This window comes from Neocloeon triangulifer, unplaced genomic scaffold (assembly GCF_031216515.1).
Source record: "Neocloeon triangulifer isolate White Clay Creek 2 clone unplaced genomic scaffold, ASM3121651v1 ptg000012l, whole genome shotgun sequence".
Classification (NCBI taxonomy): domain Eukaryota; kingdom Metazoa; phylum Arthropoda; class Insecta; order Ephemeroptera; family Baetidae; genus Neocloeon; species Neocloeon triangulifer.
Genome location: NW_026775554.1, coordinates 14,043,628 through 14,070,983, shown reverse-complemented (window position 1 = coordinate 14,070,983; position 27,356 = coordinate 14,043,628). Strand labels below are relative to the sequence as shown.

The 27,356-nt window shown below is 39.8% G+C and overlaps 1 protein-coding gene across 9 annotated transcripts in view; it reads right to left on the bottom strand.

Annotated features, from left to right (window-relative positions):
* Window positions 1–27,356, bottom strand: part of LOC132196786 (homeobox protein homothorax) — a 130,923-nt gene that overhangs the window by 20,287 nt on the left and 83,280 nt on the right. For all 9 annotated transcript variants that reach the window (XM_059619653.1, XM_059619656.1, XM_059619658.1 and 6 more), the window contains 2 exons: window positions 17,714–17,874; window positions 6,097–6,173 (listed from right to left, as the gene is read on the bottom strand). In XM_059619653.1, coding sequence (XP_059475636.1) covers window positions 6,097–6,173; window positions 17,714–17,874 — 238 coding nt within the window. The remainder of the gene's footprint in view (window positions 1–6,096; window positions 6,174–17,713; window positions 17,875–27,356) is intronic.

Genomic DNA, 27,356 nt, shown 5'->3' with positions numbered 1-27,356 from the left:
AACTGGAGCCTTCCGGCGCCGCATAAATCTGCCCAGGGATGCGAGAGAGAGAGATGGATCTGCTCTTTGTTAATATTCGCCGAATGCTGCATCCATAGTTCATTAAAAAGGTGTTTCTGGGGCTATTAGAGCGGCGGAATTGCTCCTCGGAGAGCCGTTGAATCATCGCGGCTAGGGGGGCCGCCGGATGAAACAATGAATGAGTCACAACTATAGCGCACTCCTTTTCTGCGAGAGATGCGCGCAGTAAAGCAGAAAAATGAGGTGTTTGACGGAAAACAGCGATGAGATAGAAAAGAAGGAGCGAGTTGGCTCTTTTAGTTTTCGCACCGGAGAGCCGGCAGAGGTGGTAAATCGCAGTGATGTATGACTTTGAGATGGGAATAGAAGATGAGAAAACTGAACAAGAGAGCGTACAAGAAAATGAGCACGGGGGAATGAGATGGAAAATATTCAGTGTGAGAGCGAGAGAGCGAGCGAGGCGGGCGGAGGCTCTTTGATAAGACACAAGAAGAAGAAGAGGCAGTCAACCCTCCTCGGTGGTGCAATATTTTACGCGGATGCATTTCAAGGAATTTTACACATTCGTGAGCCGCTGCCGGGATAAGAGCGAGCGAGCGAGAGAGGAAATAGAAAGAAGAAAGTTTAATGTGCAAAAGTACACGGGCGGCTTTTATATATGTATTCACGGGGTTTGCGTCGCGCTTCGACGTGCGGGGGAATCGAGAGAGAGAAAGGAAAATCCTGCTGGAGTAAAACGCTCAACTGGAAAATTAATAGCGGTGAAGAATTCTGCGAGTTGGCAAAGGAACTGTACATTGGAGAAAAAACGCTTTCACGGTTTTTTTACCTGATAAAATTTCTTCAAGATTAAAATCAGTCGAAATTATAAGAAAATTTAATAAAAATTCATTATAAGGAAAAAATTATTTTCGTAATTAAAACTTGATTGTTTTTTAGACTTTACTTGGTAATATTATAAACTTATGATAAATATTGTAACGAATTGGCCAAACAAAACCTAATATTAATAATTAAAATAGTTGAATGCAATCAGGATGTCAGTTATTTTTATAATTTTCTAATCAATAGTTTTAAATAGTATATATTTCATGTTTGTCAAATAATTATATTATCAATTGAATAAATGCACTTGTCACTAATAGATGTTTAATTATAGATAATTACTTTTAGCTTCAAACATGGGCTATTTATACAGCACTAAAAATAACCATAAATTGTTATGTTAATTCAAAACTGTGACATTAAAAGCGTTTTAAAAAGTTATTATAAATTTTCAACAAATATCAAACAAAAAATAAATCGTTAAATTAATTGACAAAATATATTTTAAATTAAACAATAAAAATAATGAATTTGAAACTTTAATAGATAAAATAAATATTAGTAAATTTTTTTTCTCAAAGCAGTATAGAGGAACAAGTGCGGAAACATTTCCGCAGCTTTCGACCACTCGAAGCAAAAATGCGTATATAGATGCGCTTTTGGGGCGGCGGCGAGCAGCAAATGAGAGCCGGCGAAAATCCCCCAAGCCCGTCGGCGTGTGTGGACGGATTTTGCAAAATCCTAGCTTAATTGGCGCCGCCGCCGCCGCGTCAGAAGCTCCTCGGGGACGCGGGTAATGGGCAATATGAAAAAGTCTCACGCCGCGCTCTTTCATTTCCGAAAAATGACCATCGGCGGCGGCGATATTGTAATGGGGCCATCTATCTGTTGGCGCACGTCTCGCCGGCCCGTAAATAGGGATCAAGCCTTTTTTCCTCACACACGCCGGCAATCCATTCTGATACAAAACAAAACGGCCGGCCCAGCTCTCCGCTGGGTGTTTGTTTTTCTTATTTCTTAATGTTATTGCGCCACACTGTCCTCCGTCCCCCAGGGGAAATTGCATTCTCCCCTCGTCCCCGGCACATGCACCCTGAAGAGAAAGCAGATGAAATAGCTGTGCACGCACCCTGCAGGCTAATAAATTATAAACGCCGGCGTAATTAACACTTTTTCTGCAAGGGACGACGAAAGAACGGCAGAAGAAGAGTGGATTCGGAAGAAAATTTTAATTACATTCCCTGGGATGCAAATCGCCTTTGCCGGAATTAAACGTGTCGCCAAGAAGGGAAAAAGGAAGGCAAGAAAAATCCCATTTGCCAGCACTTGAGTTTTGTTTACTCGGCGCCCCCCGGCTGCATTGGCGAAACCTCAGAATGGCGCCATAAAACTCGGAGCTACAGCTACTTGAATTCAACTGCACAATAAAACGCCCCTGCTGGTGCTTTTTTCCGGCAGCTCCTCTATTATCGCCAAAGAGAGACACAGTGAGGACCGGAGCAATTCTTAAATGAGGGTTTAAAGGGCTGAGGGATGCATGACGAGCACTGTGAGATGGCCCTGATTGCTTATGTTTATCTCGACATGTTGGCAACAACACACAAAAGGGTCTAATCCGCGCGCGGCCTGCTGCTGCTGCTGCTGCGCCATCAACACGAACGGCCTTCGAATGGTGTCGTAAAAACCGACGTAAAAGATTCAAATTGAATATAATCATAATCATAATGTGCAGTGCAATTCCTTTTTATTGCTTTATGATTCCATCCATCTGTCCGGACCGGGCTGCTTTTTTATTATTCCGCGCTTCGGCACCCAGCAGCCGGTTGACCCAGGTTATTGTTCACCCCCGAAATGGCCCTTCAACTGCGAAAACACAAAATGTGTAATTGACCCATTTGTTTTTCCCCAGAACTGGCAAATAATATCAGGATTCACTCAATCTGGTCAATATATTTGTTGTTTTATTTACATTTCTGATTAAAAATTTGGAATCCGACTTTTTTCAAATTTTTATATTTCTATTTTTATTATGATAAAGATTGTAATTCAAATTAAAAATTCTTATATCTATCCAAAACTCAAGTCATTTTGATTATAAGCTGTAAATAATTAATTGCATTCTTTGATTGAATTTATTAAAAAATACCAAATTAAATTTTGATCTTGACTGAAATTTGTATGCGCCTAATTAGCATTTTTTACCTTTTAAAATGCAAACTTTGATGTAAAATATAAATTATATTTATCCAAAATTATTTCAAAATGCTTGGAACTAAATTTTTATTTAATTAATTGTTGATTATTTGAAGCTTGAGCCTGGAAATGGCCTTTGAAATGATCAAAGTCCAACCGGTTCTCGCTTTTGGCACGCCAAGAATAATTATCGTTCAGTGCTGCGGAGCAGTTTGCTTTTGTTTCGCACTTTCGCCGAATCCCATTTCAGCCGCTCCGAGATCTAATTAGCGAGCAAGCTGATCGGTAATTACTCGATTAATCAATCCGTTTTCCATTTGTACAGCGAGGCTGGCGGACGCAGGCAGGGCTTGTTGTTGTTATTACCAAAGCTGCCGGGTTCGCTCTCGCTCGCTCGCTCGCTCCGCTGCCGAGAATAATATTAAAGCCCCGAGTGCACCATTAGAGGGGAATTAAACACACCCTAGCAGCTAAAATTTTCCCTCTAATTTTCTCCCTGCGGATCAATGTCGTGTGTGCGAAAGCAGCCAGTGCTGCGCGCGCTCATTTTTTAGCCTGCGATTTCATTGGCAACAGATGGTGCCTGCCGACAATGAGGAGTAAACACAAATTAAAATTACTCTCCGACATCGCCATTACATACACGCAGGCTCCTGCTCGCTCAGACTTGCGCACATTTTTGCCAATTGTCTCTCGCTCGCCCACCCTCTTTTTTGGCAGATTATACAAGCGCGCGTCCGGCCATTTTTCACAACTGCGCGAAGTGTAGAGGCAAAAACTTTTAAAGCTGACAATGTGCTAAAGTTTTTGCAATTTTACAACAGAGTCTGTCTTGGAATGGCCGCTTCTCGGAAATTTAAATTAACTGCAAACGGAGCAGGAATTATTTTTTAACAACACGAAAAAACAAAATTTTAAATTTCTTTCAATTGGGAAAAAATATAATCATTGATTAAACAACCCACAAGATTATTTAAATTTTGTTTTTCTAATTAAAAAAAAATATCAGATTGTGAGATTATTATTGAAAGGAATATTGAGTTAATAAATTAAGCTAATGCAATTTTTAGGTTTAAGAGTGATTAATGAACTAAATAAGTAGCTCAATTCTCTTGGCCAACTTTTTCAAGCCTTTCACCCGGAAATTTTCCAGACACACTCACTTGAGCAATAAAATAAATTCGGATTAGGCAACCGCCCCCAAAAGCAGAGCATTCTGTTTGATAAACGACCCCTGGCTAAAGAGCGGCCGGGCAATAAATACAAAAGATCTGCTGAAATTCCATTCGAGCCAAAAGTGATCCAATCTATTGCCGCAGATATATATGAATTATTTTAATCTGCCATAAAAGCAGGTTATTGCTTTATTTCATCGCCGGCCGCGCTAAATAAAATGAATTCATCGCGAAAATTTTGGCGCAAAATCAATGCAAAAAAGGGGCGCGGGAATTGTGATGGAAAACACGTCGCCATTGTTGTCGTCTGATCACACGCGAATTTAATGTCGCCAATATTCTGCGTGCGCGAGTGTGCGGCGCCCTTTGTTATTCCGGCGGCAGCGACGGGGTGGATATGCATGACGATAATAGTCATGCCGCAGCCTCTCTCACTCACTAGCTCGCGCGCGCTAATCAATTTATGGCTTTAATCTGCCGTTTTGCAAATAAAAATCACTCGTACTGCTGCTGTTGTCAATTTGAATATTTTTCACGTGTCACGCGTTATTATTAGTGGACTTGATTTACACAACACGACTATTGCATTATCGCCGAGCGAGCGAAAGAGAGAGAGCGAACTGTTCTCTCTCTCTCTCACACACAGCAGCAAATCCAATTAAAAACGAGCCCCGGCTGCAGTGCGTCCAATAATAAGAGCGAGCGCCACTGGATTTTCGCAGGCCAAATTCCGCCACAGCGCCACGAGCGCGCGCCGATTATTTTCATCGATTAATCGGCGCCGTCACGCGCTGTCAAATTAGTACTCGAGGTTTCTGATCAAAAAGCAGCAGTGCCAATTGCAGCGAAATAATCGAATTTCTTTCCAAACTCTGAATGAAATAAATTTAGGCAAAAGGTAAAATTTGATCTAATTAAATTTCTGGCATTAACTCATATGACAAAATTTTAAATCGATTCATAAAAATAGAACTTGACATTTTTAATACTGGTTATTTAAAAATATATAATAAAAAAATAATTGTTTTTGCAACATAGAATTTTTTCTTAGTATAATCTTGGCTATTCCACTTTTACAAAAATTAACATTGCAACAATTAATCTATTCTTTGTATTTAAATAACTTGATACATGATCTACTTTCAAATTTTCTATAATGAAATGAAGCATAAACCGACAACTAGTCTCAACAAAATTTAAAATTAGAAATTCCAAAACAATTTTTAATCCCTAATTTTGTAACTAGTGCTCGGCGGTGGCGGCGACCACCCGAGCAAAGTCGGCGAGTGGATTTTTGAAGTGGGCCGCGACATTTACGATTTGTTTTTTGCACGCCATCTGCTAAAACGACTTTAATTGACTGAATTATGCCCGGCGGCGGTTAAATTGCGCTGACGAAACGCGCGGCGCGACGTGGGCCGCTCTTCGTACGTACACTCGTTGAGAGCCAAAAAGTTAAATTCCAGAGCAAGTGTCGCCATGCGCCGGGATCAGAGGGTTCAGCGGAGAGAGATAAAAGAGTTATTATTCCCGTGTTTATGCGCGAATATATCCATCTTGGCACAGGAACAAATTGTTTCTGGCACGTTCGCTCTCTTTCAAAATGCAATCATTACACAAGATTTCATACCTCTGAAAATATTTATATTTATAAAAAAAATTCTGCAAATGAATTCCTTGAAGATGATATTAATAAAATCAAATATGGTAAGAGAGAGGCGTCAAGTGGGAACCCCTTTATTTATTTCTTTCTCTTTTGGTGTCGAGTGGCGACGCCGCTTCTCGAGAGGGAGGAAATCGGTCGTAAAAGCGGCGATATTGTTCTCCTTAACTTAGACAGGGGCCGAAAACAATGAGAGAATTGCTCAAGTGGACTACTCACCAGTTGTTGACTTGAAGTATTGTCAGGCCAGTATCTTGTGCCAACTGCTTTTTCTGATCCTCCGAAGGGTACGGGTGCTGCAACAGACAGACAAATTGCAAAAATGAGTACCTCTCGAGCGCAAACTTCTGTACACACTACTAAAGCAAATGTAAGCCCGGTGTTGTTGTTGTTGTGTGTTCGCATTCGCCGTTGTTGTTCGGATGTGCAAACAATGGGGATGGTAATACAAGACACACGAGAGAGAGAGAGAGAGTAAGAGAGAGAGAGAAAATATAATAATAATCCACGCAGAACAATGGGCTCCTGTTTGTTTGCAGCAGCCCGGCTGCTTATTTTGCACAATGCTCATTACCGCCTCACTTGAGTGACACCCTCGGTAGCTCGTCCATGGTGGTGCTGCCGCTTGTTTGCCGCTCACCCCAAGGGTCACCCAGGCCTCTCTCTAATTACACGCGCGCGTACAGCATTTTTGCAGGATTTTCGCAGCGACCGGATCGATGCGAAGAAGGGCCGTGTGAATTTTTCAAAACGAGGGGGCTTTTGTCCCGAACGGGGCGTGGCACTCGCGGCTCGTGCCGAAGAGAAACGGAGGCGTTCCGGGGGTTGTGGGAACGGGATTAAAGCGAGGGGGCTAATTACAGGGTGCATAGGTTTAGCTAACTCTGCAGAGGGCTAGTTGTATTGCACATTGCTAGCTTTTGAGTGCCTATAAAAATCGTTTAATTTTTATTTAAGTTAATGCAAAACTCACTGACAAATCAACAGCTATAATTATTCCATTTGAATTTCATGCTCATTTATCATTAATTATTATAAATTTTATTATATCTTATTAAATGTAAGTAAAATGATATTTATTATTTACATCAAATGGCATTTCAGCGAAGGAGTATAATATATTTATTATTGATCCATTGTCATCAAATGTAATACCAAAATTTATTATTTTTTTATAATTTTTTGTGTGTGCATGTAAAAAAATATAAGGCCTAAAGCACTATAAAATCATATTACTTAAAAATAATTAATATTTAAAAAAAATATAATTGAATAAAAAATATAACAAAATATTATAAAATTATATTAAAAAAAATTTAATAATAATAATATTCTTTCAATCAAATATATAAATTTGTCTACTTAAATTTATAATTAAATCTTGCTGATTTTGTATTTCTATGAATTTTTTTATTATAATTATTTTTTTTCTTGAAGCTAACGGGAGCAATGTATTTTTAGCCTTTTTCCCTCTTGTTGTGTTTTTTCCAGAGCGATTTGATTCTCTTATCTCCCTCGCTGCAGGACAATTTGCATGTCCGCTTTCTCTCTCTCGTTGCCGACGTTCGTCGTTTGTAAGGGAGTGCAAAAGCTCGCAAGTCCCTTAACGCTCGCAGCTCCGCGAGAGAAATCAAAATTCAGGTCGTAAAACGAAATTGAAACGCGCACACTGCCAGATTTGGATGGCTCCCTTTGGAGTTTTTTCCCGTTCTCTCTCTCGCGGGCGCACACAACAGGTTCTTTGAGGTCGAGAGCGAATGGCGCGCAGTGTCGTTTCCACGAGCCGCCGCGCGAACACACAACATAATTTTATTGTGAGCCATATCATTATGCAAAGTGTGATGGAACCAGCACCGAACAACAAACAGAACAACTTGCGTAGCCCGGAAGAAGGCAAACGGCGCAAAAAGTGCGTGTTCTCGGAATAAATTGACAGTTAGGAGACGGCGCAAATAGAAAATCGGCTGTTCCCCCTTTCTTTTGCTTTTTTTTCCAACGGCTGCGAGGGCGTCTCTGGCCAAATTTTAAATTTACAGAAAAAAACGAGACGCTTCTTTTTGCGCTCCCCTCGCATAAATTCAAACGCAGCAGCCAGGTCAAAACAATAAAGCGCAGCGGCAAAAGTTGGTGTTCGGCGTCGATTCAATTGAATCTGGGAGAAGCTTATGGCAGACGCGAGCTAGAGAGTCAATAACAGAAATGGCAGCTCAAGAACTTTATTGCCCGAGTAAGAACTTCTTCGTCGGTTGCTGGCTTTTATTAGCTGACAACAAAGTTATTCCGGAGTGGTATAAAAAACGACCAAATTAATTTCGAATTACGAGTGAAACTTGCAATAATCTATTGACTCTATTAATTTTCATAAAATATGTAGACCAAAAGCATGAATTATTAAAAAAAAAATTCTCAGGAATTTAAGAAATATTTTAAAATCTCATCTTTTTCGTTTAATTAATTTTTTTGACGTTGAATATTAAAAATCAGGTTTCAATTTATCAATTATATTCTACAATTCTCATTAAAGGAAATATTTTGTAAGATAATTAATAAAATGTTATTTATTTTTTAGTCCATTATCAAAATTTAATTTAACCCTTTTGCTCTCTCCTCTTTTTATTCAAAGGGAAAATTGGATGAGCCGTTTTGTGAATGGGTTCGATTTGGCGAATGCAAAGAGCGGAGCGACAAACGGGCCATTATTTGAGGCGTTTTTTTTTCGCACGACGCCGTTTGAGTGATGGAATCGTGCCCGGCGTGCATATTATTCATCCGAGGATTATTTTTTCCGATGCTGCATGGCTGGCTGCTGTTGTGTCAACAAGAGAAAAATTATATTCGGTGGCGGCGGCGGCGGCACCACCAACGAAGGGTGGTTGCGGCTTTTTTGGCGTATTACAAATCGGTTCAGCAATGCAGCAGTCCTTCCACCCCGGCTGATATATTTGTGTAGCAGGCGTTTTACTTATTCATGTATTCCAACGGCGGCGGCGGTGCTGTGGCACAGATAACGCAGAGACACTCACCAGCCAACCACAAAAATCCCCAAAATAAAACACGCCACCTGCATTCGGACACCATTTTTTATCGCGCACCACCCTTTCTCTCCCTTATTGGACGACAATCCAACGAGAGCGATTTCGCTCCGGCGTGCGCCCGCCAGATAGATCTTCCGTGATCCCTGCCTTCAACTCTCTGATAAATTCGACGATTTATGGACGCCTTCGAGCACCCAAGTGCGTCACACGCGAAATTAAAGGGCTCGCCCGGGCCAGCCGGTGACAAAAGCAATTTCATTTTCTCCTTTCCTTCTTTAAGCATGTGATATATAAACAATTAAATTTACAAAATGAAATTTTTTTTGTATTTTATATTAATAAAATTTGAAAAGCAGAATATTATTTATTTATTTTTAATTGCTAAATGAATTCTAAAAATTTGCTTAATATTTTGGGCAAAATTTGATCTCAGACTGTCGCGTTATATTTTTTTCCTCAAGGCCCCCCACTAAGCCAACAACTTGAAAACATCTCTCTTTTTCCTTTTCCTCCTTTTTTGCCAAACATCTCTCGCTTGTCGCGTATATAACAACCACACCCTGCGAGCAGAGCCGCCAAGAATGATAATCTGCAGCAACTCGCTGTGTCAACCCTCTGCATGCATTATTGAAATGACTCGCTGCTGCTGCTTTCTATTTTCTCTCCGGAGAGATTGGAATTTCCCTCGACCGAGTGGTGCAATAATTTTGCCGCCTGTCTTCGGGCTGAACTTGCACTTCTCATGAAAGTTGCATTCGCACGCAGCTCAATTGAAATTCACTCCTCCCCGGGGTGTTGCGGCTCTCAACAATGACAACGGCCTCTCGTCCACTCCATGAATTAAATACTCGATCCGAGAGGGTGCGAAATAAATTCGTACTTTGTCTGTGGTGAAATTTTTATAATTCCAATTATTTTTTTTCGCATTTCAAATCTGATGACAACCCCCTTACGCTCAGGCGGCATCAAAATCTCACCCCCCGAATGATGAGTTTTTTGGAATGAATTCTTTTTGTTGGCTGATGACAACTCGCGTCGTTAGGCTGGGATTTTTTACATTATTGTTGCCTGGCAGACGCCACGCGGCTCTTCCTCGATGGAAATTCGGAGGAAGTCGCGCAGAGATCAGTGTTCTCAGTTTCGAGGGGTGGCCTGACGCAGCGTGCCGTAAAATGGGCCCAGATATGCAAATTCGGTTCGGCGGGGAAGTGTCGGCTGTCTTATTTTGACAAATGGACTTAAAGGGTGCACCGAGCCAGAGAGAGAAAGAGAGAGAGGGTGTGGCGCCCTCCATTCATCAAGAGCCAGCCAGGCTCGGCGGCGGCCGCCGCCGAAGCCGCTGGACACCCTTAATGAGCTTTGCTCTAATGATAATGGCCTCCCTCGTGGGCATCATCAGTCGCCACTCTCGAGCAAAGCCCAAGTGAATTACACGGCGCGAGCAGAAGAGGTTCTCACGCCCCATTTTTTCAGCCCCCGCGGGTGCATTTCGAATCACGACCTGAGATGTCTTTCCAACGAGGTTAATTTGGGTGAGATTTATTTAATGAGAGGGTTGTATGCCAAAGTTTGGAGATTTAATATGGCTTTTTAGGTAATGTTGGGAAATTAATAAATATTGTTAAATGTATGATATATTTGAGGAATTTCGGTGGTTGCATATGAGCATAAAAATCCATGTAAAAGATAAGGGTCAAGTTTGCCAAAATTCCACAGATTCGTTATAATATGAATTGTATAAGTGAAAGAGATATTATTTATTAGAATATACAAATAAATTACTCAACTTCAATCAAAATAACTAGGAATGGTATCCCATCAGTGATATGCAATATTAATCATTACTATTAAGATAAGAAAGCCATTTCACAGTATTTATTAGTTTGTACCAATTTTATACCAAATTTATGTAAATGAGAGAGTGAAAGTTATATACTTTGCATGCATCATTAAATTTAAAAGTATTTTTAAAAAAATCTACAAATAAACACAATGCAAATAAAAATACAGTTAAAATTTTAAAATAAACTCGTTCTGTAAATTCTTTATTTAATAATCAATAATTTTAAAAACAAACTATACAGCATCTTCTACAGATTCACTTTTCACCCCCTCTCGCCAAACGCATGAATCATTCAAATTGCACTCTCGCGATATTGCACTTTTCTTTTTCGCTTTCCCATCGAATTTTGTTTTGTTTGCTCTTTCCTTCTTTCCGCATCTCCGAGGAGCCATAAAGCGGCAGGCGGATGGATCTGCATGCGCCGCACCTTGGCCCATCAGCATAATCTCATCGCGCGAGTGTCACTTCCGAAAATCACTCGCACAATTCATGCCACACGTCCCCACGGTGCGCGCAATATTTCGGGGAAAAACTGGAAATGCACATCGGGAGATATAGAGTCGGTGGGGAAATATCGGGCCCCTGAGAGCGACGCCACGAGGAAACGCCGCAATAGCCGAATGGCTTTTATTTCACTCGACGTGCCGCACTGCAAAAACGGGCGCTTTTTGAATAAATGATGAGCAATTAGCGCGGTAATTACGCGAGAGCGCGCCCGCTCGCGGCCCTGCTCGCCCGGATAATTTGGATTTGTGACTCTATCTTGCGAGGGTCATTACGGCTGTCAGGCCGGACAGCAGTGGCCGGCGGAAAAAAAAGTGGCGGTAGATTTTAATCTGGCGCGGCCCATTTCATTTCGCATGCAGCGCGAAATGCTCTCTCTGCGGCTGTGATTAGTCAGATGGAGGAATAATGAAATCGGGCCCGCGCGCAGCTCGGCTGATTGATTGGTTTCAAAACCGCAGTGGTGCTGCCTCACTCGCGATTGCAACCGCCGGCGGATTGTTGTTATTTGCATGCCAAGAGGAAAAAAATATATATAACAATAATGCCGAAGGAGGGAAAATAAAATTGCTATCGGGAAATGAAATTCGGGCGTATTTATGCGCACCTGTTCCCTCTCTGCAGAATAAACACGGCGGCGGAAGAGAAAGAAAGTATATATTGGAGAGCCGGGGGCGCGAAGGAGCTTGCCGGTGGTGAACGGGCCAAAATAATAATACTGCTTGCAGACCATAATGGAAAAGCACCCGTTCGGGCTTTCTAGAGTTGCTAAAAACGATATAAGCTTTTGATAACAAAGGAAAGAACCAAAATTTGAGGCATCAAACTTATTGTATATAAATATTTTTAATGAAAAACTGCTTTATAAAAATTTATTTGTCAAGTTCAAAAATGCTGTCATAATATTTTATTTTGTGGGAAAATTAAGTTAAATCTATAAATAAAAAATCAACATTGATTCCTTAAAAGTCTTCAAAATCACTTGATTTAAATATCTCGTTATCTGTTAAAAAGAATTAAGTAAATTTGGATTAATTTTAGGAACAATAATTAACAAGCAAAATTTAGGTATTTTACAAGTTGTATGCTTTTAATATATAAAAAGCTCCTGGTTGCATTTAATTTGAAGGCGAAATTAAATTTTGATATAAAAAATTGTTTTTTTTTAGGATCTCTGACTATATTGTTATTTATTTTCAAAACTTAGGCACTCTAGTGGCGGAAAAGCAATCTCGAGGAGCACAACAAGCATGCTGCATACCATTAAGCGCGTCGGCCTCCAATTCCGCGCTCTTGTTGTTACCGGAGGAAATGATTTCGCAGCGGAGCAAAAGCGAGAGAGATGTTTACCATCAGCGAGGAGTCTCATCGGCGTGGTTGCATTTTGTGCCAATCAAAAGCTTTGTTGGGCGTGAGAACCGAAGGGAAGGGTTACGAGCCGGGGAGCGACGGACGAGAAAACAACAAGGGAGTGTTGCGAAAGAAAAGACGCGAAGGCGGGTGGGCTAATTTAGGAAGAGGAAAATTAGAGAGCGGTGGCGATGAGTAAGGACTTCCTGCGCTGCACCAAAGCAGAGCGCTACTTACAGCAATGGGCGCGTCTTTTAAATATTTTATTGCGATGACTTAACATAACAAACACTATGCTAATCTCGGCCGGGCTTCCTTCGAGAAATAAAAAAGAAAAAAAGCGGCGGCGGCGGCGTCTAAATAAACACACAGCGGCGTCTGCTTCATTGTGTTCCGGAGAGAGAAGCGGCGGCGCTTCCTTGAGTTGAGCCCCGGCAAATATTAAATCATCATTCGGACTTAGTGTCCGCCTAATTCCACCCGCACCTGATGCCCCGTTCAAATTATTAATCCCGTAATGAGGCGGCTGCTCTTCCTCTCCGCCTCTTTACTTCCTCCCCGGCGGCCCGAGACTTTGCTGCGCAGCTTTCTCTCTCTCACTCTTTTTATTCCATATTTCCATAACGACGACGATAATAATAACACTGGCTGCTCGGCTGGTGCACGCGGCCCCCTTAGAAGTATGCTGCGCCGTTAGTCGTGTCATTAATCTCGGGCCAGCTGGGAACATCCTGACACCTCGACTATAAATAACGTCGTCGGGTCCTCCTGCTCGGCTTCCCCCTGGGACTGCCGCAACCCGCCGTTCTCTCATTCTTTTTTTCTCTTTCTATCTGTTTTTTTTTTATATGGCATTGCATGATGAGAAAAAGAAAAATTCTCTCGCCAATGATGTCACACACGAGAGCCGAAAAATATACAATGGCCGCGTCCTCTCTGGAGGTTTCGAATTATGTCGCTCGCGTCATTATCCCGTGTAATGATCGGACCCTCTCGAGGGCACAAACATACAAACAAAGCGCACACCGACCTGTGCAGTGCTTCAAAAATTTATGGAATGTCTCCCCCCAGGATTTTCTTTCTAATAACTACTTACGAAAAATTCATCAAAGGGGGTGGATTCTTGGGATTGCTTCCACCCAAGAAGCTCATTATAACCCTAATCCACTTTAAAGGAACAGGGAAAATGATGTCCCAGCCCCTGAGTCTGACGTGGAATTTTGATTAAGGATTTCCAAAATGCTCAAAAGATTATTCGACGGTGGGATAATTTTTCAAGTTCAAAATAAAATATTAATTAGCATGAGTAAAAATTTTACAAAAATGTTTTGATAAAAACTATGTTTCGAGTGATTTTTAAATATGTAGAATTTTTTTAATTTATACCAGAATGTTGTTAATTGTTCAAAATCCCTAAATTAATTTGAAAAATATTATTATTTGAAAAAAAGTCATTATAAAAGTATGCAAAATCTTCTTCAATATTATAGACTGGCAATTATGATAAACCAGAAACTTTTTATTGTGTCCTAGTTTTATGACCTGATTCTCTCCAGGCCAGGTCCTTTTGCAAAAATAAGGTTGCCAAAGGGCCTCTCCCTGCGCAGTTCCGGACAAACATGTCGGTCGCTTGTCTTACGAGGGCGCTCTGCGTTTAACCTCAGTGCGAGTGATTTAATTACAGTTTTCGCAGCCGCAAACTGAAATATGAAATATCGAGTGCCGGTGCTGGTGCACGACCGCACCGGTCCGCCCGGCTTTTATTACCCAAACACCCCGGCCGGCACTTGAAACAATTAACCGCATTTATTTTGCAACATTTAAACCGGAGAATTTCCACACATATTTCTGGCTGGTGGCGCGGAAAAAAAACGAGAGAGAAGTTAAAAAATAAAAATAAAACCGACGCGCTGCTATGGTGGAAAAAGCTGCAGTAATGGATGGAGTTTGAGCTGTATTGCCGGTTGCCCGACCGCCCGGCTGGCTGGCTGGCACACATAGAGGATTAGCAGCGGCGTGTGTATTTTACGTCTGAGAGCCGCCACCCATTAAATGAAACCTGACAAGCAGCACTCGATGCAAGCGGCTGAAACACGGCACCGCGCCGAGTCGGTGCCGCTCTCCTTTTTTAATCAAATTGATCAGAATTCAATTAAATGGAGGACTAATTCTGCTCCAGCGGCTATCTCGGGTGCACTCGCATAGAAACGCGACTAGTGGGCGGCTGTTGGCTTCGATCCGAGCAGACCGAATCAGTTTAAGCTTGGATATACTTTAATGCGGCGTGCGGGAAAACTGTAAAGACACCGTTAGAGATTTATAATGTTTGAAGAATTAGTAAAAAATACTTTTTTAAACTAAAAATTAAAAATAGAATTTTTAATTTTTTTATCAATGTTGACGAGGGAAAATGGCAAGTGCATTTCATTTCAATTTGTTGTTAAGTTTAGTTTAACTGAATACTGGTGTTATCCATTTTGCATTGAATTTTATGGACCATAATTTAATAAAAAAATTACTCTCAAATTTCTAAAATCTTGTTATTTTTTCAAAAATTTAAATCTCAAGTAAAACTTACATTATTTATACTTGTTTAAGTTATTTTTTAACTTGTAATTCTTTTCAATAAATCAATTTTTAATTGATTATTCACTTTTTTATAGAAATAAATTATAAAAATTTATTTGTTATTAAATTTAAATAAGAATTATATAAATTATAAATTAAAAATTGTAATACAACGTAAGTTGTTGTTAAAATAAAAATTAAACAGTAATAATATTTATTATTTTAATTAAATTTTAATATAACATCCAATATAATTAACTTTTTCTGTAGAGATCTTGTAAACGGTAATGGTTGTTTTCGGACGTATCTGCTCTTTTGCTTGATTTGCTTGATGAAAAATCGCCGGGCCCCAGAGTGGATGCGCGACGTGTGACGCTTGTGTGATTCTTTTGTCTATGTCCCACGCACACAAGCGATCGCAGTGAGCAACAAAGAGGGTAGAAAGAAAGCTCTCCTTGAGCTCGGGACGTATTAGTGGATTGCGCCTAATGAGGCGTGCGCGGCGAGCGTTGCTGCTGGATGTGCATTAGGCGGGGATTTCCTTTCCTGCCATCACAAACATACGCACATGCAATTTTTACTTTCGGCAGGCGCCCCCATCCGACTCTGTGCGTGGCATCAATCATTCGCATCCCTTATTCAATATACACCCCCGCTGCAGAGAAAGAGGGACGCATAAAATATATATGTATGTGTGGAACTGCGGCATCAGAAACAGGAAAAATAAAAATCGCGCTGAGCAAAGTTTCGGATGGAAGAAACGAGTGAATAAACAGAATTGGCCCTTAGTTGCGAACATAGTTGTTGTGTTGTTGTTTGGGAAATGCTGGAAATATGACGACATGCAGCATATAAAAGTTAACAAAGCGTATCAACTTGTGCTCTCCTTGGATTGCATTAAAAACATCCTCTCTCCGCTTCTTTCGAGCGATCGCTATCTCTGAATTATGTGCTCGAGTTTGTTGCTGAATTTATTTATTAGCAGCCGCCGGAGCTGCTAGCTTTAGTCCCTGTACATATATTTGCAGCCAACGCCGGCAGCGCTGCGACTATATCTATTTAGACGCCATTAAAGCCGTTTAGATTGGCAGAATCGACGCTCAACAATTTCAGAGAGGAAAAATTACATGGCGCGCTCTTGATTGTTGATAAGCGAGCAAGCTACTTTACCACAGGCTTGGTAACAAAAATGAACACGTTGGAAAATATTTTCTGAACCGATTATTATTTTTGAAACGGTATCAACTTTTGCATATTATATTAACTTTTTTTTGGCAATAGTTGAATTTTAAACATCCATTCAAAGTAGATATTGCTCTGAATTATTTTTTAATATTTAAATTCAGGCTCTCATTTTAGACATGATTAACCTATTCATCTTATTATGCAGATAATCAAAAGCCACACACCTGTTCCCAATGCAATACTTATTAAAGTGAATTAATTTAGACCAACAAACACCTAAGAAAATTTATTTATTTTATATAATAATCGAATTTTTTTTAGAAATCATAGGTAAGAAATTCACTCAATTTTTTAAAACTTAAAAAATATAAAATAATTCTAAATAATTAAATCAAATTGAATATAAATAAAATATTGCGCAGTTATTCAATATAAATATAATATATTTAATTTAAAAAAACATTTACAACGTTTTAAATTAATACTTAACATTAATTGCTACTTCTAACATTAAAAGTAGATATTTATTTCTACTTTGATTTCGTTTTAAATTTTTATTTTTCTTCTTTTCGTCATCCTTATGACTCTTTTTTGCGAACAGTGAGGTGCGGCCGTGCAAAATCAGATTGAGGCGCAGCCCTTTTATGCGATGACAAATGCAATATGAATGGCTGACGAGATTCCCTCCGTCGCATTTAAAAGTCAAATCGCCGATTTGCATATCGCGCACGCATATCACTCGGCTCTTCATTTCTCTCTTCTTTATATTTCTTTGCTCTCGCGAGTGCATCTCTCCGGCTGGATGGCCATTTGACGTCGGCCCGACAAAAAACGAACCCTCTCGCCCCTCAAAGTCTCAGGGGAGCGGCGTTAATTCTGAGTAAGCGGCCCGCGGGCTGTTTATTTAGCTGAGCGAGAGGCCGGCACGTAGAAATGTATCAAAATTACATCAACAATTAAGCCGAGTCATCTCATCTTTGAGAGATGAGTCTCGTCTTTCTTCGGTGCTCCATCCCTCGCCATTCAGCCGCGATTACCAAGCACTTTTTTCTTTTTAAAAAGGCCACGTGACCCGTTGGGTCTTTTTATGATTCAATTATCCCTTTCAAGATGGGATGAATTTCGACTCTTCGGATTACAAAAAAAAAAAAATGCATTATTGAAAAAAAAAATGAATTTCTTTAGAAGAAGCCCTCGAGAAAATTTATACGCCCTCGAATTCCCAGAATTCACTTGCACATCCCAAGGGCGGCTCGCAAGGGTTTCAAGTTAGGCCGCCCGCTGCGCGCGTCTACCGAGCCGGTTGCCTACTTGCGACTTAATTGGTGCCTCGTGCGGGCACGGTACTCACCGTTAAATGCTGGAACAGCCACGCTCTCAGGATATTGGTTGCTACTTTGGGGAAAATGCCTCTTTTCTTTTGATTCTTCTTGCCTCCTGTATCGTCGTCCTCCTCGCCCGTGCCCTCGCCGCTGCCGATACTCGCGTTACTCGCGTCGCCCGGCGACATTACTGCAACAGAGACGGAAAAAAATTAATATGTGTAAAATTTAAAAGTCCAAATATAACATTAATTAAAGTGGCAGTAATTAACTTAATAACTAGAACACTTTAAAAATGATTTTTGATGACAAGAATCGACAATTTTTCCCAAAATAACAACCATATTTTTCCTCGGTGCATTTATTTAAAACAAACTGGCCTTCCTTTTTAATTAAAACTCGCTTTCTGGGTCTGTCGGGCCCGAGTGGGGCGTGGCGTAATGAAATTAGCGCGGGGGTCGGGGGCCGCTGCAAATGGCGCAATTTGACAACAATGCTCTTTGCGGGTGACTTAATGGGGTAAATGCGTTCTCGTCGTCGTTTGGGGAATATTCGCGCGCGCTCTGCATTATGATAGCGAGAGCGGAGTGCGAGAGGGATGCTGAAAATTGAGTCACATACATAACAGTGTCATATAGCAGGGTAAAAATGAGAGAGAAAACGCGCGCGCCGGGTGAGCGAGCGAGCGAGCGAGAGATGAAAATCGGATTAGCTGCTGCTGCTGTTGGCTTTTTTAGCTGAATAAAAGGGGTTGGGGTGGATGTGTTGTTGTGTTGTAGTGAGTGTGTGATTACGTATGCATGCATGCAACGAGCCGGCGAGTGAGTATAGAGACATTGTAATCTATTGTTATTATCAAACAGCCCCCAAGTCCTGCCAGCACTGCAGTTTAAATTCTTATTTTTCCATCGCACATGATCCACATTAGAGCGTGTGACGCTGTTTGTTCATTCGCATTCATGGGCCACCTTAATCCGGCTTGATTACCGCCCGGCTAAACGCCAACAGCGTTAATACTCTTGCGCAGCTTTTGTTCTCTGCTGATTGTGTGCGATAATTTCCTGAGCAAACTATTATATTATTTAAATCACACTTCATTTAAAAATTCAGAAACTTAAGAATTCTAGGATGTTTTGTGGTTTTTATTTCAATATTAATTCTTAAGTTTTTTATGTATCTACTATGGATAGCTAAAATGCTTTAGTAATTGAAATAGAAATAATTATATTTAATTGATTTTATAAAATTAAATTAAAAAAGAAGTCTTAATTTTTTTATTTCTAATATTTTTATATTATTATGTTTTACTTTCAGGTTAACATGCAGAACATAGAAACAAAGTCCTATTTTCCTAATGAGCACCTCGAAAATTTTGGTTAACTCTTCACACGGCGCGAGTTAATGACTTGTGTTGAACTATACAAAATATACTAGCAACTTGCCAGCAGAATATATATTAGAAACACGATCTGAACTCGTTAAAATATTTTGAAATGTGCTGTAAATTGATATGCGCAGCCTGGGTGGAATAATTGGCTCGCCTTTCCAGCAGCAAATCAACACACCACTATGGGCATCTTGGAACTTTCAGCCAATTTTATATAAATTTTTTCCTTTTTTTCTATATTTATTTTTTCTTCACGACTCTCGAGAGTGTTTTCTGCTGTTCGATTCAATTTGAGTCGTTTTTAATCCGTACACATTTTTCTCTCCGCGAATCGCGCAGACCAGATTATTTAATGCTAATTAGGGCGACGGCCGGCGGTGTGTTTGTGCTAATTGGCAATGAGAGATCGATCATTGCACTGCCTTTGTGTATAAAAAAGCAAATCTCTACACATCGAGAAGTGAACAAAAAAGAAGTCTACGAGCCCACGCACGCACTTTATGTGGCAGAGAGAGAATAATAACATTGCGGGCGCTAAGTGCGCGACGGCGGCGTAAGTGAGCGAGTCCATAAAATAATTCTCGGCGCGCATTATCGAATTCGCGCGAGTGCAAATGTGAAAACCGTGTCTGCTGATACCGAGGAGAAAAAAGCCGTCGGACGGCGTTACGGCAGATTGATTTCACTCGGCCCGCGCACCTATTGAAAACACACAAAAGTAATTAAAATTAGCATAAATTTCAATGATATTGCTGCTCCCTTTCTTTGTGCCGGTAATGATGATAATAATACCGATCGGCCAGACGCGAAAAAAAACTGGCTCGGTCGCTCGTTCTTTCTCTTTATTTACACGCACGATTTGAGCTGAAAATTACCGAGTCATGCAGCAATAATAATAATAAAGAGCTGGAATCCTGGCTCGGCTTCTTTTTCGAGCATAAGATGAGAAACAGCTCGCAGCCATAATACAACATCGAAGCCATTCTGGCGGCGCGCATTATCTGATCGAACGTTGTTCAATCGTCAATCCGCAGCTGCGGCTCCGAAATTACCTGCTGGCCGCGCACAAATTAAAAATGGTCGGTCGGTTGGCCCCAACACTCCCACCTTCGTTGGCCCTTAAAAGGTTCAAATATAATATCGGATGGAGGCTGCGTGGCAGGCGTGGGTGCAGCCACTCTCCTCCTTGCTCTTAATTCATCCCAAAGGCGAGAGAGAAAAAAAAACGCGCCGGCGAGATGCAAAAGAGCGTCGGAAATTTGCGAGTGCCGATAAAACAAAAGCCGTTGTGCTGAAATATATTGGCAGCAGACACAATTCGATGGAATGAGATGCCATTAGGCACTCGTTAATGCCGATTGCTTTGCCTTAGCCCCGGGGACGATCGAGAGCGCGGCGGCGTCATTTGAAAGGGAAAATAATTTCAAGCTTTTAATCTCGGCGTGTGAGACGTGACTGTTTAAAATTTACACCGTGGAATTTAATAAATAGCGAAGACCAGGATTCGTTCATATAAATATATGCTTATAGAAAGTGTAATTTTAAGAGTTTAAAATATCTCCCAGCATATTCAACATTCAATTCACTAATTTTAATAATGAATTTTTTATGAATTATTAAAATACTCCTGATCAAAGGCATAAGAAAGATACCAATTCAGTTCACTGAATATTGAAAAATTGTAACACTGAAGCCCGACAATGGAATTAATAAAGTTTTTAAATATTTAAATTGTTTTAAAATCTTAATATCAATTAATTAGGAAATAAATCTAAAAACCTAATAAATTTTTATTAGGAAACTGAAATTAATTTGATAATTAAATGAAATAGATGTGCAATAATATGAAATATGTGTAAATTGTTTTTTAGCCATATTAATATTAATTTTTTATTTAATTTTCTTTAGCTAGTTTTTGCTTTGGGATTGCAATGTGAAAATTTGTTATGAAATAAAGCTTTTTCTCTTGGCTTACCCTACCATGAAAAATTAACCGGCGAAACCAAACAACAACAATCAAATTGAGGCAAATTATCTAAATTACGATGCACTTCTCCGGCACGGTACGACCTGGCGGGAATATGTATAATTTGAAAATTGATTTCACCTTCAACCCGTGGAAGAAAAAGCTGCGCCATCGCTGAGCACGACACGACCACAATATTATTTGAATACACACGATTACATTATTAAAAGCAGCCGCGTAAACTCGCATTAAAATGCGGGTGCACGCGAATCGGAGCGGTGCAGAAACGGCGGAGAGACACCCCTAGCTGCTCGTGTGCATCACGACTCGAACATATAATATGTCGGCGCGAGGTCACGCAAGGAGTATCGAGATAAGTGCAGCCAATTTTCGTCGTAAAATGATCGTCGGCCAATGAGGGAACAACGTGAGTTAAACAAATCAAATTGTGGCGAGAAAGAAAAAGCTAGTCTGCTATTTTATCAGAGAGGGCCATCTTAACATAGTATTATAATTCGGAGCTGCTGCTGCTGGATCAAAAAATTATATCGGAAAGAAACCGGCGGCTGCTGCATACGAAATGGGAGCATTAAAAAATTAACATTTCATTATAATATCGGCAATAGGCGCAGGTACCCCTCGGCACGGCCGCGGCATTAAATATTAAAATAAGATCAAAGATTACGCGGCGAGCATTGGACCACCTTTTTTAAAATGGCTGGCCCGGGCCCGGGGCGATCCACCGCGGCTAAATGTCAAAAATGAGCTTCGGCATCAATCATCGCCGGTGGATTTTTTTTTTCATATTTATACGCGGACGAAAATTTCACCGCCCTTTAAAATCGAGAAGTCGTGGGAAAGTGAGTGAAAATGATCTTGATTTTTGCAATCTCTGGGTCGTAAAAAAAACTGAAAAGACGAACGCCCTCGTGTCGAAACCAAATTACTTTTTAAGTAGGTTTCTCGCAGGAAAACTTTTATGACTCATGATTCGCGCACTCGCCAGACGCGAAATAAGCTTTTTAATGTCGGCGGATTGAAATCGCGAGGCCGTAATTGACATCAACTAGCAATAAAATTTTAATACAATTCGGCGAGAGCGAGAGAGAGACGCGGGCGAGAATTGAATAAAATATTCAAAAGAGAAGCGAGAGAGCAATAAACCCTCTCCTTTCGGGGAGAATTAACAATGTAAATTGTGCACCGGCAGCCGCTTGGTTATTTATGGTCGTGTACCGCGGCGGTAATGATGTTTGATTTGCAGATTTGGCTCCTTTTCCCAAACCAGATTAATATAAAAGCGGAGCAGCGCATCACCTGAGTTGTAAATTACGTTGGAGTAGCAGCGAGAACGAGAGAGAGAAAAAAAAACAGAGAGGGCCTTTTTATGATGGGGCCGGTCATTTTTATCGCCCACCGGGCACGCCAGGAATTTTGACGACTCTCAGCCTCGCCACTCTTGATCCGAATCTCGGCACGTTATCAATTCTCTTGATGATTCTCTGGTCGGGCTGCGCCGCCGTGGCGGAAAAAGAGCAATGCACTTGTTTATTTGATAGTCTATTTTGACTTTTGGTAAACATTTGAAATTGGTGTTTAAATCTTTCGGCGCGGCCGTGTGTTGCTTGCAGCGCTGCTTGGAGTTTCAGCGCCCGCCGAGTGTAAACAAGGGCTGTAAAAATTCTTTTAACACCTCCATGTTGACTAATGTGCTCGCGGGAGAGATTCGTCCAGCAGCACCTCGTTTCGCTTGTAACAATCCCAACTCGCACGCGCCATCGACCAACGAGCCAGAGATTAATGGAAATAAAATTTCGAGTGGATAAATAAATTTCAATTAATGTGTAATAAATTTAATTCTTTGAATTAAAGTCATAATATTTGACGCTATGAAATTTGTTATTTATTTCCACATAAAAATTATATTTTATTTCAAGTGTGCATTTTGTGGTCAGATAAAGACGCCAACAGCCTTAAGCTGGCCCCCTTTCAGTGGCGGATTTGTGTTAACAAAGCGAAAGTGAGCGTCCGCAGTGGAGAGCGCGAATGCAAATGAGCTGCGGGCCTTGCAGACGCCGCGCGCTGTTGGTTTGCTATGCAGTGGACGCGACACTGCATGTTTTGTACAACTTTGATGGACAGCCCTTTAAAATGTAAACACAGAGTCGCACAAACTTCCCCCGGAGTGGCGCTCAACAATGAACCAGTCATGCGGATCTAAACGCATGCGAGGCCAAGCAAACGGAATAATTGGAATAATTCGGAGTTTGCGATAGTCAACTTTATTTTATTCATTGGACAAAGGACAGATTAATTTAAAAAATATTTATATTATTTAATTTTTATGAAGATTAAATAAGATCGTTTAACAATTTGTCTAAATTTTTATAATTAAAAGTAAATTATTAATTAAATTAAAATTTTAAGTATTAAATTGTATAGTCTATTAAATTGAGGTTTAAATTTAATTAAATATTATTAATTAATAATTATTATAACTGCAAAATTTTTAAATCAAAACTTCAATGCAGGTGTGCAAGAAAAGAAAATTTAAATTTCAAAAAACCGTCGGGCAGAAGATATTTTTTTCATTAATTTTTGGTGAATAACGAAACACATAAAAGAAAGTAAACAAAATATTATATAAGAACAACAGATATCTTGTCTTATGGTGAGAAGACTGAGAGATTTTGGGGGTGTCGGGAAGAATAATTTTTCAGTTAGCGCGGCGCACCATTAGGGATGCAATTAAAGTCACACTCGATTGAGGAGCAACAACACCAATAAAAACAAACGAACGGAATTTTAATTGATTCAACACCCAGCAGCAGCGGAGGGCGGAATTATTTATTCATCGGCGCCGTCTCTTTTTCTTTTGATACACAATTGAATCTCGCTTTGGCAGCTCTCTAGCTTTCGTTGGGCCGACGAATGTATGTGGTGGTGGCGGCGGTGTATTTTCAAGAGTGATGGCAGAATGCGTCTAAAAATAATCGCGCGTATCCCCAAATTAGATGACGATGCTTCTCGGCCATATTAAAGATGAAGAGGAGGCTTAGGAACACGCACGTGTGATGACTCTGTGTGTGTGTGTGTGTCTTGATATATTTCAACTTGGCTCCTCTCTAAACACAGCCCGCGCTCTCGCTCTCGCACCACCGAGGCGGTGGAAGAAATCTCTTTTTTAAAACACTGATGGTGTAAAGAAGAAAAATCTCCTCGTCAGCGAGAGAGACTTTGAACTTCTCTCTCTCTAGTATAGTCGTCGTGCTCTTTTCTATCTCGTCGCTCTCTTTTGGCGTTTGATGCTTTTAAATTATAGCAAGTCGCGATTTAAAAGAGCGGATCCATTTGCAAAATCCGCCTAACATCAACAGCACACACATTCACTCAGAGAGAAGCGAAGAGAAGAAGAATTAAGGTGCCTGCCCGTCGATGATAGGATGCCAAACCATTAGCCGCGAGTGAAAGAAAGACAATGTGGCGGATAAGTGAGCTTTAAATTTAGCGAAACATTAGATTCGGAGCTTGAAAAAGTCTGTGAAATGAGTCAATTTTGGTTATTTATCGGCAAATTTAATTGATATCATGATTTAATTATATAAAATACCGTAAAATACTGTTCAATGCTAGATGAACATATCAAAATATAGGCTTCTTTTCTTGATATTCTATAAAGAGTGGTTATCATGAACTTATATTACATTATTTGCTGCTATCAAATGTTTGTTGGCATCAAATTATTGTTTCAGGGATAAAAACAAAGACACTTCAAATTTTTTAGAGGTATTTTGAATTAAAGTTTTAATAAAATGTGTTTAAATATTGTAAAATAAGCTTTTTAACTCTTTTAAAAAAAAAATAATAAAAAATAAATGTGAGAAGAATGATATTTATAATTTAATGTTTAATTTTTTATTATAATTTACTTGCAACTTTTTAAAGTAATGCTCTATTTTAAGAGAGTTTTGGAAAGTCAATGTTACTATCTTGTATAATTTTCCATGCGTACATTTAAAAACTAATAATAAGTGAAAGATTTTACGGATTAAATCGAAGAAAAGAGTTCTAGGTGACACATGGATATCATTCTTGAAAAATGAAACCAATTTCTAAACATGATAAATATCTCCAAAAATTTAAGACTGCTCCAATTGAATACTGCTTTACAAATAGAAAAGGAAAATATTGGAGCTCAACTAAAAAATAAAAATCATTGTGATGATTATTCGTGATTAAAACATTAATTCATATTTAAATTTTTCACGCAGGAGCCTCCCCCAATTGGCAGCAATTTGTATTGATTTCACGCCTGTTTGATTACCAATCTAGGAAAAAGCTGGTGCGCAACGCCACCGAGTGTACAACGTGCACGTACCAGACCGAATATATAACATAATAGAATTTCGGAGAGGGCGGAAACGCTGAACAAAGCGGAATTATCTGCTGCCGCTGTTTGTGCGCCGCTGCTGATATTTATAAATAAAAGGCCTTATTCATTCCACGAGGGCCCTGCAGCGCAGAGAGAAAAGAGTTTTGGCTGGCGTGTGATATGTATTTCGGTGCGCGGCGCTCGTTCGCTCTCCCGCTCGCTATTTTGCATATTCCGGAGAGCGAGTGACGGGGGAGTTCTGCTCGTCCGCTTCTCTCTCGCTGTTGTGTTTGTGTGTATTTTTTTTTATTGCGAAAATCGATGGCACCACCACCACAACAAATCACCGCTCTGGCTCGCTGCTGCATGCATGCGAAAAACACACGCGAATAATAATAATGATTTGATGACGTATCGCACGGGGTGTATCGCAATTTTTCACCCAAATGACCGAGCGCCGCAAATAAAAAATTTATCTGCCAATTTTCTACTTTTATTTGATCGGCGTAAATCAATCCCTCGCGTCGCTGCCTTTTTATACCCTGCCTCTCGCATTTTCCGGCGCCGCCCGACGGGGGTTGGCGAAACTTTTGCACAGATTAGAGGCAGGAAGAAGGGCTGGAAAATTCGCTGAACTTAGCAGAAATTTGTATCGACCCAGGAAATTTATGTGTTACGTGATTTTCATCTCCGGCAGAGTATTATTTGGAGATTAATTAATATTCAATTGTATTCAATGGTATAAAAACCTCAATTTATAATTAAAGTAATGAAATGTAGTAAATGAGATTTACTAGCAAATCTTTTTGGGTATTGTATTAAAGAGTTAATTTTCTCATTTATTCTCACATATCTTCAGGTACTTGAAAGATTTCTGAATGCTTAATGTCCTTTATGATATACCGTATAGATCATAGTAGCATATAATTCCTATTCAAATTTATACCTTTTTTAACGTATAATATAATAAAATTATACATAAATATTATATGCATGAAATATGATAAACGAGAAATAATGTAAATAAATTATGTATGCATTTATAAATTAATTATTTAATTTTAAAACTTTTAAAAATTTCTCTTGTAAAGTAAGAAAATAAAAAATAATACAATTTAAATGTGTACAATTTGTTTATTTTGTTCATATTTTATGCAGTCATTTTTATTGTTACACCTTGCAGTTATTGATGCTATGCCATAGTAAAGCTAATATATTAATCAAATTCTTTGATATGACTGAATCAATTAATTTCTTAAAATATATCCGGAAAGGGATTAAAAATTACTTACACGAAAGATAAAATCAAATTAAAATTTGTGACTAAATAATCATAAATTGAATATATCTAAATAATTTTGTTTCTTCAAAATTAATATATTTTTAGCTTTCATAGGACAGAGCTTTGGTGAATCAATTTAAAACCACCCCCATCAACCATATTAAAAATTCCAACGCCTCTCGAAACACAATGGGTGCATTTTTTTATACCGCGCATACAGAAATAATAATAATAACAAGCGAGGTGATCACAGACACTCTATACCCCTTTGAGTTGAGGAGCGCAAACATATTTTCATTGTGGCCGCACTCGACGAGTGGAAAAGCCATCACGGGGCTCATTTGACGGCATAAATAAATAAATAAGCAATGCACCCTCGAGTCGAGTGCTTATTTAGCCGCGGCTAGAGAGAGTGCTCGAGCCGGCGCGCAATAAAACAACACTAAAACGCCGCGCGAGCCAACCAAAGAATGAGAGATGGAGAGGAGAATATGAATAATATAATCGCATCATCAACACGGCACGGTTCGTTAGACATTTGACGTCTTAAGACACACCAGCACTCGGCCAATAATCTGAGTATTGTCTCGCGCGCGGAATTATTCAAAGAGTTTTGAGTTACACAATGGAGGAGAGGCTGCGCGCTCGCCGTGAGTCAGCAACTT